The 17,175-nt window shown below is 39.7% G+C and overlaps 2 protein-coding genes across 2 annotated transcripts; both read right to left on the bottom strand.

Annotated features, from left to right (window-relative positions):
• Positions 1-375: 375 nt before the first annotated feature.
• On the bottom strand, positions 376-7,327 carry smap1 (small ArfGAP 1). The gene is made up of 10 exons (XM_071537154.1): positions 7,067-7,327; positions 6,442-6,575; positions 5,990-6,075; positions 5,809-5,884; positions 5,132-5,200; positions 4,851-4,926; positions 3,344-3,474; positions 2,677-2,893; positions 1,148-1,485; positions 376-1,041 (listed from the first exon to the last, which is right to left on the bottom strand). The coding sequence occupies exons 1-10, from the start codon at positions 7,182-7,184 to the stop codon at positions 907-909; spliced, it is 1,380 nt and encodes a 459-aa protein (XP_071393255.1). The 5' UTR covers positions 7,185-7,327; the 3' UTR covers positions 376-906.
• A 362-nt stretch (positions 7,328-7,689) lies between these two features.
• Positions 7,690-15,208, bottom strand: cenpk (centromere protein K). The gene is made up of 10 exons (XM_071537163.1): positions 15,150-15,208; positions 14,727-14,855; positions 14,499-14,555; positions 13,231-13,294; positions 12,756-12,802; positions 12,561-12,643; positions 12,286-12,384; positions 10,244-10,379; positions 10,066-10,119; positions 7,690-8,492 (listed from the first exon to the last, which is right to left on the bottom strand). The coding sequence occupies exons 1-10, from the start codon at positions 15,150-15,152 to the stop codon at positions 8,337-8,339; spliced, it is 828 nt and encodes a 275-aa protein (XP_071393264.1). The 5' UTR covers positions 15,153-15,208; the 3' UTR covers positions 7,690-8,336.
• Positions 15,209-17,175: the final 1,967 nt, after the last annotated feature.

Genomic DNA, 17,175 nt, shown 5'->3' with positions numbered 1-17,175 from the left:
ACTCTCAGCATTGTACCAAGAATGAAGATTACTGAATTTCTCATTACTGACAAAACCCCCCCAGAAACCTGGCTCTTTATTTCCGCTGTTCAATAATAGTTTGAATGTGCACATATCCACAAAAACCTGGTGAATTTACCCTTCAGCTAGAATAGAACAAAACAGCTAACTCAAGTGTTCACTTTACAACATAAAATTACAATGTTAATAAAGTAAATTTGAATCAAGGTTGACATTTTGATACAAAATTCTTAATCTGAGCTCATTGAACTGTGTGACAGCAAACCTCAGTCTCCCCAGTGTTTCCTCCCTTTCTGGATTGGTCTTTAAAAACACAATTCAACAACTCAATATAGAAAACACATCAAAACAAACTATTGGCTTATCACTTTAATTTTATAGGGCAACCACAAGTACTTTAAAAGAAGGTTATACAGCGCTGTACATTTGGGAGCAGTACTGACAGACATAATAGTCATGTCTTCTCCCTTTAAATACTATTCATTTAAATTTTCTATAATCTTATAATGATACAGTGATACAATAAAAGCATGTGTAACTGGTCCTGCAGCTTCTGATATGTTGATGTCATTTTTGTTGGGACTTTATTTCCTTATATTTTTTTTTCCAAAAAAGGAAAATAAAAGTTATGATTGAAAACCATATGACAGGCAGAAATTGCCAGGCTGTAATCCTGTATGACTCCCAATTCACTCACACAATAGAGAGAAAGAGAGACAGAGAAAGGGAGAGAAAGAAAGAGATACAATTTTCATGTTCTGAAGGGTAGTCAATGCTGGAAAGTGGGCATCAGTTCATAGCGAGGTGCAGAGATGCGCAAGATTTGTTTTGCACCTCTTGCAACCCCTACTCTTACTCTGCCCAACCACTGACCCCCTCAAAGGCTCACTTCCATAGCTGTGTGCTGAGAGTCTGGCCAGATGCAGCGGCGGCCCAGCCACCCACAGCCGAGGGAGGCTGACCGAACGCCATCTGCCCACCAGCACCGTTCAGAGTCATCCCTGACATCTGCTGGTTCATCTACGGATGTGAGAGAAAGAGACATCAACACTAGAGCATTACACCAAGGGCTTAAATAGCCAGTTACAACAGTGACAGAGCAACGCAGCTTCAACACACTCCGTACCTGACCCATGTTCCACTGGGCTTGCTGCCCGGGCTGGATGGCGTACATGCCCTGAGCAGGCACCATGCCCGCGGGCATCGCACCACCCTGTGGTCCCATCATCCTAGGGGCCATGCCCATCACACCGGTGGCGGGGGCATTCCCCATGAAGCCGTTGGGCATCGTCATCCCAACCATCATGCCCGCATTGGGCGGCATCATGGCCGCCCCGCTCTGAGCCATCATGGCGCCCATGACGGTGGTGGGAGGCATGGCCGTCCCCATGCCAGGGAAGGCCTGATAGCCTGCAGTGGCTTGGACAGGGAACTGCATCTGGGAGGGACCCATGAACATGCCAGCTGAGGGGAGGAGAAGACATGGAAAGAGAGATGACCATTTTGCATAAAAATGTGACTTTCAATTTGGTATTTTGATACATAAAGTGTAGTGTGATTTCCAGAATGAGTAAATCCTTGCTTGTGTAATGCGGTACACGGCCCTGTGTGTATGTGTGTGCACCTGTTTTTTGTGATAGTCATTATAGTGCATAGAAGACAGCAAGTCCAATTTCCTTTGTCCATGAAAGGAAACTAAGCAGCAAGTAAATCTCAGGAACAGAAGTTAGGACAGCACTGTGGGGCTAGGATGGGAAATACAAGCAGATATGGACCAACAACTCTGTATCAACAGAGATCAGGACCAACTAAACACCACATTTAGTACTGTGGATCATCAATGAGCTGGCTGTCTCAACTGAAAAAAAACGGTGCCATTGTAAAATCTTATATACAAAATGAAGACGATTAAGTATACAAAAGGTAGCAGCTAAGACTAAACAGCAAGGCTATTAGGCCGCAGTCTGTCCTATGGAAGCTGGAAGGATTTGTGGGCCAATTTACCTCAAGACTACTTAAAAACAGGTATAAATACAAGCAGTCACAGCAATTCTAGCTGCAGCTGAGAAGGACAGTAACACTGGCTAAAAAAGGATATCTACTGGGCGGCAAAGCAGGAAATCAACTTCATAACCAAGGTGAGGTTATGGTATGCTGTTCATAGCTAAAATGGTACAAAGGGGTTGTCAGTGGCCATCTGCAGCTTTTGCTGATGTAGCTGTTGACAAAGCCAGTTGTTGGATTAGGCTAGATTTTTGTAAGAGCCTGCAATGATGGTGCTCATGCTTTTCTATCAATCAGGCAATCTATCAATTTATTAATTACTTAGGCACTGATGATACTTGGAGTTAAAATTATGGACCCTGGGGTTGTTCGACCACTATAGAGGAGGATGGTTTCAGGATTCAGGCATTTACTGTTGAATATTCTGGAGGTGTTGTGGGTCTAGTTTAAGAAAACAACTGCATTTTAGGGCGTTGACCGAATTATGCCAACCATATTCCTGCACTCACCCCCTTTTCCTTTAAAAAGCAATGTTTCAAAATAAGTGAGATTTTTGATTACAGGATAGGTTTTTAAATAAGTAAGATTGTGGCCCAAGCAATATCATATCATATTCTGTGCTTTTGAATTATTAAATATACCGGCCCTCACCAGTGGGGGGCTGTTGGGACATATTACTAGTTCCATAGAGGGACAGGATGGAGTCCTTGGACAGGGGCTTCTTGGCCATGTCATCCCCCTTAGTGCTGCTACTGCCGTCACTGAACAAGTCCAGCTCTCCCTGGCATGACCCTGAGCTGACCCCCCCTCCTAGCGCCCCTCCTGCTGGAGCTTGTGTTGGGGTGCTGGCAGCATTACTGGAGCTAGCCTGAAAAGAGGAACAAAGAGTAGAGGGAATGGATTTCTGGTTTTCAAGATTTGCTGATTAAGGGGAAGCATCAAAAGTTATGTAATGGTGCCAAGTTTCAATACAAGCTGAAATCCATGAGCAAATCACATGCTCTAACAATAGTGATTCATTTAATAGCGATAAATATGAAACATTACAGTTAAAATGCCATATTTATTTATGGGCAAAGAAAAGAGATGGGAGTCACTTTACACATGCCTCTTCTCATATGTGGCACTAACAATTAATATTCGCTACCTGTGTGCTTTCCTGACATTATGGGTTATAAATGAGCCAGCAAACTGTCATCAGCAAAGGTCCCAAAATCAGATGCTACACATTCTACTACTACTCACACAGTTGTGAGTCTGAGCAATCTCCAGAAATGCAATACTGTATCTAAACTAGAGAAAGCTTGCTTGGATTTACCTGAGAAAACTGAGCTGCGGATGTGGACGTGGGGAGGGGATTGGATACCATGGGGCCGAATATATCCAGGTCATTGTTGTTCTGAGTTGTGCTTGTGCTACCATTGTTAGTTGATACAGCTGCCGGTGCGTCTGTGAGAGAAAGGTGAAAAAACTGGTTTGACAGGTGGCAAGTAAGCTTACACACTAAGAATAACAGAAGTGAAGAACTCTGCATGTCTCTCGGTCTGACGGTTTCCCCTTTTTTGCCATTTTGATTCTACGAGAAGAGAAATTGAGAAATGATACATAAAATCCCTAGACAACAGAACTGTGAAAGGTCATGTAAAACAAGTAGAAATGGTAATATGTGTTGATGTGAGCATGTGTGCCTATTAGTGTTTCTCTTATATTAATTTAACTGCAATGGCCTCCCACAGCTGGAGAATTGCCCACACAGAGATAAAAACTGTAAATACAATGCAAATTCATCATCTGACCTTATTGCTCATTGGTCAAAAAACAAGGCAACAGTAAACATGTCGTCCCCCTCAAATGATGCAATCCCCCTCAGGGGCAATCAAGTAACAAACATGTCATCTTCTTTTGAACTATAATTGTTGCGTCACCCTTGGTCTAATCAGTGTTATTTTGAAAATGCTGGAATGGATTGGTGAGATGCATCGTTCCCAGGTTTAATCAAAATCCAATCAGTGATGTTTGAGATATCTTGTAGAATGGACGGATGGATGAATAAACACTGATCTATAATCCCACCCCACATTTTCGTTGTGGGGGGCAATAACAATAGCAGCAAATCTGTCTATATATGAAGATATAAAAATACAAATAACTGTCATTGTTGAACTGCACACCTACTGGAAGTGATCCTGGAGTGGTTCCAGGAGCAAACCTAGGTCTCAAAACCAAAATGACCCCCTACCTGATGTCTACAATAGGGAAACACTGGCACCCATCGTATCAAAATTACCGCATACTGCAGTTCCTTAATGCCATATATACCAACAGCTGTGTGACAAGCTCAGTCAAGCGTTACATGGCACCTTAACTGTATGCAAACTCCAGACTCTTATCTTCACATTCTATAAATTTCAGTCACTTCAGTAAATGATCAGAACTGGCAACAGGTGGAAAACAAACATGCACTGAAACCTCATTTAGCGCACAGTTTGAACTGCAGCGTTCATACACACTGATGCTAATGGAATTCCACGACTTTTCCCATGACAGATATCATAATTTCCAGGTCCAATATTTGTCAGAGGCCAGTTATATTTGCCCATGCCTGATGCAAACATCTCAGGTCTAGTCTCTGACACCTGAGACTTCGAGTTATCAGGAATATGTTATTTGGGTTATTATTCCATCATCTGTATCTCAGTCCACCAGCAATCAAATTTGAGATTAAACATGACTCGTTGCAAAAGACACATTTCATGCCAATTCCAAACATTTTGGACAGGGACTTCTCCAGGAGTGGAAGACACAGGAAGAGGAAAGACACTCACCGAGGCCTAGGAGGTTGACAGAGGGTTCTGAAATCTTCGCGGGGCTGATTTTGGGGACTGGCCTGCACTCTTCACTCTGTAAAAAAAATATAATAATATAATAGTAAGATTAAAAAAATTAAGATAAACACTGCTCAGATTATAAAATAAATTGTAACTAACTCAGTGAGGGTCAAAAAAATATTCTGAAGAGCATTTCTTTACAAAATTACATTCGTTGGATGCCACCATAGGAATTTATAAAGGAATGTAGCGTATTTCTGAGTTCACGGAAAGCTTACCTTGGTATAGGATGACAACTTACTCCCTCTGTCTGGCTCCTTCTCTCTCTTAATATCCTTTTCTTTTGGCTAGCAAAACAAGGGAAATTGAAAGTAAACAGTAGGTTCAACTGCACAGAAGAATAAAGGCTAGTTGAAACCAATTATTACATGTTTTTGATATTGTTGGCTATGTCTATTGTTTTTTGTGGGTTGTATTGTATTTAATTGTATTTATTGTATTGTATCACATTTTAACCAACCTGTGAAGCCAAAGGCAGTATCCACTGCGGTGACAATAAAGTTCTATTCTATTCTATTCTATTCAAGTGTTTGTGCAGTGCTATGACTAATCCTATGGGCATTTACACAATGAAGTATACACTAAAAGTGTTAAGGCCTAGTGTTTAGGCACCCCCCCATACAGCGTCCCCACCAATAGACGCCTGTCCCAAACATAGGCCGGTTGAGTTCAGTGTTTGAAGCAAATAAAAGCCTGGGCTATTAATTGAAGTTTTACGGTAAGCCTAGGGCTCGTGTTTTTTTCAAGTATTCACAATTTATCAATACATTACGAGCCTGTGCAAACAAAGCAAATGAGCTGTTTGTAGCACTTATATAACCCAAGGGTGCAAAGCAGAAATAAAAAGCTGTATGCCAGGGTGGGTGACACTTAATTACATATTACTGATACATACACTGCCTCCATTGGTCACATTCTTGCTGTAGTATTTCTTCTTCTCATATTTGTCCCTGATGAAGAATTCCACTGCTCTGGGGTTCAAGGTTAAGGGAAAAAGCAGCAACGACTTGGCAAAAATGAATGATTACACAAGGCACTTGGTTAGTACAAGTGTGTCTATTGATAGTGAAGGATACTGGTCTGTTTGAGGCCTTCTGAAACTTTCTGGAAGGTTGGCCTCATAAAGCTGCCTGGCCCTGGTGTTACCCATATCCTGTATACTCTGAAACAGTAGAGACAGGGGGGTAAATTGAGTGGAGAAGACTGAGGGGAACAGATAGAAATAGTTCATGTAAGTGTACTTAGCACTGAAATATTTAGAACTGGAATGGAATCATTCTCTGTGTTGATGTAACAGCCATAAGATCAAGGCATTACACTGGAAAAGCAAGCTGGGTGTCAAAAGAGGTCAGCTGCTGACAAGTAAAGGGATACTGTCTGATATCCATCGCCTTACCTCTCACAAAACAGAGGTCTTGGGATTATTTCCCACAGAAATTATTTTGGATTCAGGGAAAGGAAAAGACAGGATGTTGAAATATGAATAATCATCTTCTGTAATTAAACATAAGTGGATTAGCTAGCCCACCTGGATCTGTTCTGAGGTCCATTGGTCCAGGTTGACTGATTTAACTCGGGATATGTGTACACCCAGATTCCTGTGGATGCCAGCACATCGGATGCAGATGAATACTCCTAGATTCCAAGACGCCCATCTTGGACCTGAGGGAGGAAAGAATAGGAAAGGGAGAGATGTATGGAGCAAAAGGATAAACATGCATGAGCTTGCAGTGACTTAAAAGGATCACACTTGCCAAGAAGAGACTGCATTCTTTACCAATGTCCTGACATGAAAATTAGACACAAGTTCCTTTAGAGGGCCTGTCACACAGTTTGTTTAATGCTTTTAAAATACGACCAGACAACTGAGCTAACTGCGGCCGTGGGGAGAGGCGCCCTAGGGAGCTTATGTAGATTTAGAGAAGTTAGCTAGCTTGCTAGCTACTTAGTTTAGCTGAAGGGGAAGGAAGATGTCAGCTGACTTCCCCACTGAGCCAGCCACCTAGCGAGTTTAGTTAGCTTGTTAGCTTAGCTAGCGAACAGATGATTTATTACTAGTTAACGTTAGCGATAGATTCTGAGTGAGATTGTTTGTTACGTTAAATGGAGCTCAAATGTATTTATGTATTAGACCAACAATCTGAATGTCGTACCTTTCGCCTCGCAGTCGGCGCAGTATTTGTTGTCGTCCTCTCTCAGCATTTTGGACAGGATGGCCTGATGCTGCTCGTTGAGTTTTTGGGCCTTCTCCCTCTCCGAGCGGGTCGTCATCTTCACGGCTTAGTTGGGCTTTCTTTAATGAAAGGACTCTACTTTGATTATTCGTCAATCGCAGCAACTTTCTGATTAAAGACCATAATCAGAGGAACGAACGCCTCCGAGAGAAATATGAAAACACCCGGAACCGGAATCCGTTCTCCGCCCACAAGAATTTTCTTGCGCTGACGCGACGGGTTTACCGGATTGGAGGACAGAGCTGACGTTCTCCTCTGACGCACGAGCTCCCTTATGAATAAACTTTTGCCATTTTTTTTTAAATTTTTTTATAAATTTTTGATTACCTGCATTAAATGTTTACTCCCTCATCTCCCATTGACAATTTTAGCTCAAAAGATGTTATGCCTATTGGTTGCGCCTACAGCCGTGAGGGGAAGATACATAACGGTTTACAGTTTTGCTCCTGGCCACAATATCACACCATCACATCTGCAGTTCTCAAGTTTATTGAAAATGAAAATGGATATATACAAAACAAATCTACATATATACATCAGGGTATCTACATACATCTACAGGTTTCAGAAAGCCAAATCTAAGACGTTTTAAGACCTTTTCAATGCTACTTGGAATTGAATGAGACCAATTTAAAGACCAAGATAAAGAAACACAGCAGGCAAAAGCAACATCTTCTCTGATTGAACACAGCCAATGAAAGCTCTTAAACTATAAACGGGCAATATAAGAAAAAGGTATAAGAAAGTCCAATTGTGTTTAGTAAAGCAGATACAATGCATATTGTACTACTAACCCTGTTAATCTAAGTGGGCATGCAGCACAAAGAAACCTGTCACTGCATGGTCAAACAGACATAATCTCTCGATAACTATATGACATTTCAATACTTACAGTATATTTAGATAATTTAGTGAATGACCTTTTCAGACTTTTTAAAGGACCTTTGGATACCCTGTACATACAAAATACACTACAGTTATGTTTTAATGTTTTACGTGGTAGCAAAGAGGGGCAACTTACAAAAACTCAGATTGATAATACATACTACAATAGAGCTAGAATGCATAGAATAAATCACTGGCCTCTTAATATTCGCATACAAATATACATTATAAAAGCACTGTACAAGCAGACCCAAATAAGAAACACTGGATAACTGGTACTGTAGATGGGCAATCCACTGCTGCCTTAACAAAAGGTTTCCAGGCGGATCTTGAAGTTATTCTCTGGGTGCCTCACTGCAATGCTGTAGCGGAGCAGGATCTCTATGTACGGCGGCCAAAACGTATCGTCTATCGTCACGTAGGGGTCGTGTGGCGTCTCCAGGACCTTGTTCATCAGCAGCTGGGAGGGTGCAGAGGACAGGCAAAGACTGGGGTTAAGGCACAGCTACAGTAACAGTGCTGTTGCGTTTGCTATGAAGTGACACATTTTCTTTATTTGACAGAACACTGTGGGGAGACAGGAAAGGAAGAAGAAGAAGAAAGAGGAGGATAACATGCAACAAAAGTCCTAGGCTAGACTCAAACCCAGGACGTTATGTGCCTTAGCCAACTGAGACACCAGGACGCCCTGACACATTTTGATTCGCTTTAGGCACAGAATAAAATGATGACTATGAGGTTAAAGTATAGACATTATACAAGTATAGACATATAGGCAAAAAGTTACGATTTTTTGTGGCCCATAGCACAAAATAACTATAGTAGCCTACAGTATATCTGCAGGAGGTTGACAGGGTTAGTGATCCATACCAATGACTTAACAATTACTTTGCCAGGTGCAGAGATTTCTGGCTTTCATCACTCCCTGTCTGGCCCATACTGTGTTTTAGAACCTAAATTCCCCACCCATTGCCCCCACAGGTGTCTGGCACGGCCCATTGAAGGCTGTGCCAGACACTTGAGCAGGAGGAGACAAGTTCGATCGATGTTGCAATTCCTACAAGTCGTTGATAGAGATCAATAAAGGTGATAGAATAGGTTAGATTTTCGTGCAGGTTTTTCCTTGTTCTCACTGAGGGTCTAAAGCGGGTGTAGTTTTCATTAATCGTTTCATAATTGTGAAGCCCTTTGACACTGCAACTGTGATTAGGCTATGCAAAAAACTTGACTCGACTTAATGCCCCATTAAAAGGTCCCATATTAGAGGAATTAAAATTTCACTCTATTCTATACAAATATGATCAAATATATTTAATCAAGACATTGTTAAAATGATTTGTGTGAGTGGTTAAATTTAAAGTTATTGCATTTTCAAAAATCCACCATTTTTTTTCCAGGCAGTCAGACTAACTTGGTCTTGTTTGACTTGAACTGAGTTACTGAAATCTTTCCAATCAGGCCAGTTTGCAGCATTTGAACTGACACACCCATTGGAAAGCAGGTAAAACTATTATATAATACTTCCATGGGTGGTTTACCTCATTTAAATCAGCTGGTATTGTTAGCCAATCAGGGTCCAGTATTGTAACTGCTCTGCCTGAGAGAACTTAGTCTCTAAATTAATTCAATAAATACCTATTTACCTAAACTACATGTATTTGCAAAACATCATGAATAACATTGTTCTTATCCTGAGCCATAGTATGACAAAAACATCTTGAAAACAAAATCATGAAAACTGAATAATATAGGATCTTGTAATGGTTTTTCATCCCTATCAGATTAACAGTAAACAACTCAGGGTGACAAATGCAGATTACTTGTCACATTGGGTGTTAAAGTTTCCACATTCTATTCTTCAGTCTCCCTGAAAATGTTTTGTCAGAATCCCTCATCAAAACAAACCCTAACTGACTGGCAGCTAGCAGCACCACTTGGTTTAACAAAGAAAACTATTGACTAATTTAACTTGAACACAAATTAAAATCAACTTGGCATCAATCACGGTTATGTGTTGGTGCACCAAAACCCACCTCAAGAATTTCATTGAGTGAAATCAGGTCTTCATTTAGGTTTTGTGGAATGTTCTGAAAATGAAAGGGAGAGATGGTAAGCCACACCTAAGTGGTTTTAACTCACAGAGATGTTATTTTTTAAAAGATGCCTCTGATGAACAGGCAGTGAAAGTAAAGACACAGCAGGGTATTGTACCTTCTTTTTCTTGTTAGCACTGGTTTCATCCTGAGGAAGAGGGAAATGATTCTCCAGCACATCTCCCAGTGACTCCATCAGCATTTCCTGGTAGTGTTTCATCTTCTGGATCTTGACTTTGGTGTCCTGCAAGACACTGTGGAGTGCATGTGCATGTCACAAAAGAGTAACATGTAAATGTCCTCATGCAAAAACACAGAGATCTCAAAGAATGACTATCCAAGGAAAAGAAAGAGATACTAAAAGAACGTTGTTCAGTGGGATGCAACAGGCTGACATTTAGCTTTATACCCTCATCAGACCCTTCTTTTTGCAGACTTGTCTTTTGTACACAGTCTCCATTGGCTCGGGACCTCCAGTGGACACATAAAAGTGTTAACCTTAAGTTAAGGCTATAACATTTCTGCATGACGTTTATTTGTGAATATCTACCCATGCTTTATCGATTCATAGTAGAAAGATGCTATTCGGAGAAATTGGCCTGATTTCTACATTTTCTACATCTAAAGTGCCAAACAGTCTGTCTTTCTTCAGTTTATACAATCTACAACATTGTTTTGACAGATAAAGTTTTTTCTGAGTTATCGTGTCTCAGATTTTAAAAAAAAAAAGATCCAAAAGGTGTTGTATTACACAGTTTGATTATTACTACTTAATTTCCATGTCTTGTTCCCATTATGTAATTTCTGTAATTTCTCTAATTTACAAATACTTCTGGCACCTTAAAAGGTACGGCTACTGCTGTGTGCAAAAGGCCTGTAGTTCTTTAGGAGTTTATCTGGTAGCGACAACAATAACCTAAAACTAAAGCAGACAATCTGCAATTTAGCCTCAATATAATTGTGTCATTAGTATGGACCCAAAACATCAAACAATATGTTGCTGTCCAAATATCTACAGCGGTGCCAGGTGTCAAACCCAGGCTTGACTCTGTTCAGCCTCTGAGTGGGCGTGTTCAGGTTGGCATGGCTGGAGGCCAATTATAGACAATTTGTATGCTTTGAAATAATTTTGCATATTTACCATATGCTGCTCTCTCTCCACCATTGTTGGTCTAGTGCAGCTTAAGACTGAAACAGTAGGCATCCCTTCAAAAAACACTAAGATAACCACACCCTTCACCACCACCGCCCCACTCCCTATTTGTGAAGTAGCTGTTCTATTCAGATAACAGTGCAATGCAGAAATATGTTGAGCTTCAGCTGATGAGTGACTCTGTCCAGCTGCTCCTATTCGCTGCCCTGGGCAAACATATCTTTAAGCAAAAAGTTATGTAAGACAGAGGGCAGATTAAAATCCTTTCTGAGAAATTGTACATTTTTGCCCAAAGTTGCCTAAAATGTACACGTGTCACGCAGCCTTATTATTCAATGCTTTTTGCATGCATTTTTACCGTTGCCAGCTGTTGTTAGGTTGAATAAATAGTTGTCTTTGTGGATTAAAAGTGGTTGCCCTCCCCCTATTTTACTTTGAAAAAATATTGCGTATATTGACACTGTTATGTACCAATTATATAAAAACAAACATCTTCTCATAGAAGAGTTGTAATCAATTTAGAATTATTATTTTTGCCAAAATGTCTTAAAGATACACACTTGGCCTCTATTTTCACCTGACACCAATCATGTAAACCTAATTTTTCATGAGTTTTATATCATTATTACTGCATTGTAGAGTCTGCCTTGTCTCATGCTTTCATTAGCCAGAACCTGTTTATAGACAATATAATGGTGCAACGGTCGACGCCATCTAAAATGCAAATGCAGCTTCAATGCTTTGGTCGATTGCTAATGGTCACAGCACACAGCACAAAAGTTTGATTTTGTAATAGGCTAATTGGCAAGCTTTATCTATACATAAGCCATTTTTCTAGAAATAGATTTCAGAGAAAATGTGCGCATATTAATTATTTTATTCTTTGCACAATTTTTACCCTCTCCTCACATTTTTGTTACCCATCACCTTCTCTGGTGCCCTCCAGTGGAGACACGCCTCACAGCTTGAGATCCTCTGGTTTAGCGTAACACTGCCATCACACTTACCTGTGCTCTGATAATTTCTCTCTCTCCATTTTGAGTCGTTCCACATGATCAGTGGCAGCGGTCAACACCTGTTTCCTCTCCTCCAGCCACTTCTGTTCACTGAAAAGCATTATAAAACGCATCATACTTCTATCACCATACACAAACAAGAGCAAAAAACAATCAAAAGAACTTTCTAAAAAGTCTCTTCAATTCACTTCTTCTGATAAGCATTAATGTGTCATGAGGCATGATAGTAAACTGAGGGAGGCCATGCAGAGTAATTGACTGGTCACCGTTTTTGAGTTTCTCTCAGTTTGTCCCTCTTGGCTTCGTGGCAAGAAACAATCATCTCAAGCTCTGAGCACAGCCTGAGCATCTGTGGAAAACAAAGAGGGAAAGACTGATCACACCACAGGAACAATGTATACAACTGTTTTCAATTCAGTGTTTTAAAAGGCACATCCTTTTATCTTGCATTTTACACATACCTCCTCTTTTCCAGCGTGAAGTAAAACTTCAGAATTTGTTGCCAACACTGGGTGAAGAAGAAAAAAAAAATCAGCTGACCGTCAGCAAATAAAACCAGTGCATTCATACATGAAGTACAAATTGGGTAATCTTGAATGCTCGAGGCAAAACTGATACACTATGGTAACAATTCAATTTGACATGCATGCCTGGGATTGGATATTGTCTCAAAATTAGAAATGAAATTACAATTAAGCCGTGATGTTCATGAGGTACCAATTTGCGGCCACACTACTTGTTTCTTCCTAAACATGAGATTAAATGGTTAAAAAGTGCAATGTTACTGTGGCATGAAACTGTGATATTGACTTGTGAAATTCATAATTCAGTTGTAATTACTCCAGTTTGCATAATCTCATTTGATAATTTTGTTTTAAGTTTGTTTTTGTTTCACAGTATAGTGTGTGACAGTGTGTTGTTAATGGAGGCACTTACATTTAGGCTCCATTGCCATCCACTGCTTCAGTTCAGCCTCTGTTGCCATCAGTCTATTCACTGACTAGGGGATGAATGGTCACATTGTGTCAAAAGTACAAAAATAAAACCAAGTTATAAATAAATAAATAAAATCAAGTTATTGGCACCCCTTGTGGTTCTGTGATTAGTATCATTCTTATTTAACATAATAAAATAAAAAAAATGATAATTTAAGACTATTATATGAACTATAAAAATAAATGGCCAGGACATTATTAGCAGCAGCAATTGAAACCTCTTAATAGGACCAACATGAACTCTAAATGCATCCCAGTGGGCCTTTGCTCCCACAGCTGATTCTAATGCTAATGATCCACCTCAGATCAAGTGACAGAACCGCAAACAGCAAAACAAAGGACAATTTCATTTTGTGAAATACTACATTCTAGTCATAATCAATAGGTGTTAATCCTTTATGTCACAACATGTAAAGCTTTGGTCACTTGTAGCCAGGTGGTGAAATGTAGCTGGCTCAGCCTTGATCCAGTCAGGTTTTGCCAGGTACTAAATTGAACTGAATAGACTGTTTTTTAGCCTTGAGGGAAATTTGTCTTGCACATCAGGAGATTCAAAACAGCACAACACAAACAGACGTACATGCAGTGCTCATTCACTGCATAAATTACGCAATAATTAATCCATTCATTGTACAAAATTATACAGCAGTTTATCCAAACAGCACTACCTTGGAAGAACATGATGATATCCTAGACAGAATTCAGCACATAAATGAGGTGAGAAATCTTTCTGGTTTTACTTTGTGGAAGCTGTGATGATGTTGGCCTGAGGGCAGCTAAACCCGACCAGTGGAGACAAGTCATGTGTCACAGTGTGCTAGGGTAGCATGGAGTATTTGGCTTGTGTGATGATTGACCCATTGGGATGCATTTAGATGATTTGTCGTGGGCAGTGCATGCCATAAAAAAACAGGATAAAACAAACCTGTAATGATGAATTTCTTATTAACACTTACAAGACATGTATAGGTTGTTATTACCACCAAGTTACTGAAATCTTACGACCCAACAATGCTGTCTTGACCATTTATTCAAATCATTTTGTTAAACATGCTATTCTTAAAAAGCTATATTTTGTGTAATAGCATTAATTCTTAACATTTCACCTTTTTTTTAAAGGAGAAAATGTTGTTCAACATATTTCCAAGGTGTGCCAATAATCATTTATTGAAAAGCACAGGTAGTATTGTGGGATTACAATCACCTCACCTGCTCTTGTGGATTCTCACAGAAATCTGGTTCACACAGTATAATCTCATTCTGAAGCTGTAACAGAGAAACACAGTCAGCAGTTTGTACCTTCACTGCATAATCCTACAGTTAGGCTTCAAGGGTACAATTTAATTTCTTAAAAGCAGCAGCAACAACACTTAGCATCTTTATGTGTTTCAGAGTTCAAAGGTCATGTGAGTTGGTCCTGTCAAAACATCGGCCCACCTTTTCCAGCTGCGCAAACTGCTCTTCGCAGTCGTTCAGCATCTCTGCCTGAGCGGCCGCTGACCAGCCGGGGCAGGACAGAGAGGGCAGAGCCGCTTGGTCCTCCGGCCGCTCACTGTTCACCTCTGCCTGGACACACAAACACGACAGGTCAGGTTTACTGTGATGTGTGAAGACGGTTAACACTAGAAATAGCACACAGATACAGTTAAACGGTATTTGGCACTCTGCATCGGCCCACAGAGCAAAGAGTGCTGGTTATCGCCCACTATGGAGAAAAGGAAAAGTCTAAATAACCATAACGAGTTAGCCAGCGCCGATATTCTCTAGTACGAACGAGGAATGATCAGTGGTGGAATGCACAATAAATTGTTATTTACATATCTGAACCACAGAGATTTGTCTGATGAAATGCAGTCTTACCATATTTGTAATTTTCACAAGTTATTCACTACTCAACGGACCACCGCTGCTTCCGTTTCAAACTACCGCCAACTTTGATGACGTACCGTCTACGACAGAGGGGATGCTGACGAGCGCTGATGCTGCGCAGTACTGCGCAGTCACCGCGTTTACCTTTTAAACAAACGCAATCATCTCCGCAATGAGCTGTTTAGAGTTTAGATCTTTAAAATTATGACCCGCAGTCACGCGACCGATTCTCACGAAATGACTGTCGAAATCGTTACAGTTCTTTAAATCTTTAGATCAGTCTGTAAATGCAGATTGTCAACTTTGCAGCCCATCTAAAAACCCGCATGGTCGGGCATCCAAATCCAATTCAGATAGATTTCCAGAAATGTCTGAGTGAAAAGCAAATAAAAATGAAAATTGAAGTAGCCTAGGCCTATGTCAAAACTGAAACTAAACTCATTAACAATAAACAAATGGAGGAAAAATCACTACCCGAACACTGGAATATTCAGTCTTTAAATGCGTCATTAAAAATAAAACTTAAATAGAACTTAATAATAATAATGATAATAATAATAATAATGATAACAATAATAATAACAATAATAATAATAATAATGTTACTAATACTAGCCTACTATTGCTATATTATTACGATAATTATAATCATAATAATCATAATAATCATAATACTGATAATAAGAATAATACGAATATTAATAATGTTATATTAAGTTAGCCTATCTGTAGCACTTTTAAAACTCTGTCACAAGTAATAAAATAATAATAATAAAAGCCAATAAGACAGATGATAATAATGTCATAAATTAAAAAAGGGTTGCATGGATAAAACAGGTCAATACAATGAGAATGCCATAAGTGAAACTAATTATATAATCATATCTGTACAAATGTGTTTTAAACAGTGATTTAAAAGATGGCAATGATTTTGCAATAATAATGTATAGAACCCAGCTGTCTATAAACAAATAAAGCTCACACCATTCAAGGCTCAATTACCACTCAGTTCCTCAACAGTGAATAGCTTGGTTGTGTATTTCCTCTTAACATTAAACACAAAATAGCTCTAACCCAGTGTTGGTCTGACCATCAAAATGCCAAAGCTTTAAATAAAAACAACATTTCTTTAAAAAGAAAAATAAAGTGGTCTCTGGTACCAAAGAGGAGGGGGAACTATAGTATGTAGACAGTTGATGATAGAATATAATAGAATAGAATAGAATAGAATAGAATAGAATAGAATAGAATAGAATAGAATAATTATTTATTATCCATTATTTATTATATAGCCAGTCAACAATAGACAGCGCATAAAATGCATGCTAATTTCCAGCCAAAGTCCCTTATTCCATTAAACCAAACCTGCAGCTCTTACCAGCCCTATAGATGTGTTCAATCAGTGATTCTCAACGTGGGGTCCAGGGACCACCAGGGGTCCTTCAGAGGGTTCCAGGGGGTCCCCAAAATTTATGAACTGTTAAACTTCAGCCTTATTTAATTTACAATAAGTTAACACAATTAGAGAATGTAGAACAAATATAGACTATTCTGGTCATAGCTTCATTGTTATCTCTCTACCTACAATACAGATTGTCATGGAAGTCTGGACAAGATCATATCTAACAATAAAAATATTCTCAGATTTGGGTCTGAGAGACAAAATTTCATCAAATGGGGGTCTGTGGCTCTATATGTGTACTAAATTAGGGGTCGTTAATATGAAAAAGGTTGTGAATCACTGCAATAGATGGACATAAGACTATTGCTTGGGATATAAGGTGAGCTGGGGAGCAAGGAGTAAAGGTCCAAAAACAACATGTAGCAGGTAGTTGAGGAGGTGTCATGTCATGCATTTGCAGCAATAGCCAGACAATGTGTGTTGGTCAGCGAAGATGACATGCAGTATTGTGGGGTGAAAACTAACCTGCCTTATTTCATCAGAGCAAAGCCATTGTTATCCTGAACATGTTTTATTACTGACACTGAGATTGTCAAGAAACAGGCTTGACAGAAC

The sequence above is a fragment of the Centroberyx affinis genome, unplaced genomic scaffold (assembly GCF_046629955.1).
Source record: "Centroberyx affinis isolate AG114_WGS23_722 - 3 ecotype Tasmania unplaced genomic scaffold, CSIRO-AGI_Caff_v1 ptg002986l_1, whole genome shotgun sequence".
In the NCBI taxonomy this organism is placed as follows: domain Eukaryota; kingdom Metazoa; phylum Chordata; class Actinopteri; order Beryciformes; family Berycidae; genus Centroberyx; species Centroberyx affinis.
Note: the sequence above shows the minus strand (reverse complement) of the source record. Positions and strands in the feature narration are given on the sequence as shown.

What these genes read in the sequence shown, in the direction of transcription:
- cenpk (XM_071537163.1), bottom strand. An exon ending in AGTTTGCGCAGCTGGAAAAG is followed by an intron (nt 14,556 to 14,726) that starts GTGGGCCGATGT and finishes TCTCTGTTACAG; the next exon opens with CTTCAGAATGAGATTATACT. An exon ending in CTGAGAGAAACTCAAAAACG is followed by an intron (nt 12,385 to 12,560) that starts GTGACCAGTCAA and finishes AATGCTTTTCAG; the next exon opens with TGAACAGAAGTGGCTGGAGG.
- smap1 (XM_071537154.1), bottom strand. Translation starts at nt 7,184, where the DNA reads ATGACGACCCGCTCGGAGAGGGAGAAGGCCCAAAAACTCAACGAGCAG. An exon ending in AGAAGGCCTCAAACAGACCA is followed by an intron (nt 5,885 to 5,989) that starts GTATCCTTCACT and finishes CTTGAACCCCAG; the next exon opens with AGCAGTGGAATTCTTCATCA. An exon ending in ATGTGACCAATGGAGGCAGT is followed by an intron (nt 5,201 to 5,808) that starts GTATGTATCAGT and finishes TTGTTTTGCTAG; the next exon opens with CCAAAAGAAAAGGATATTAA.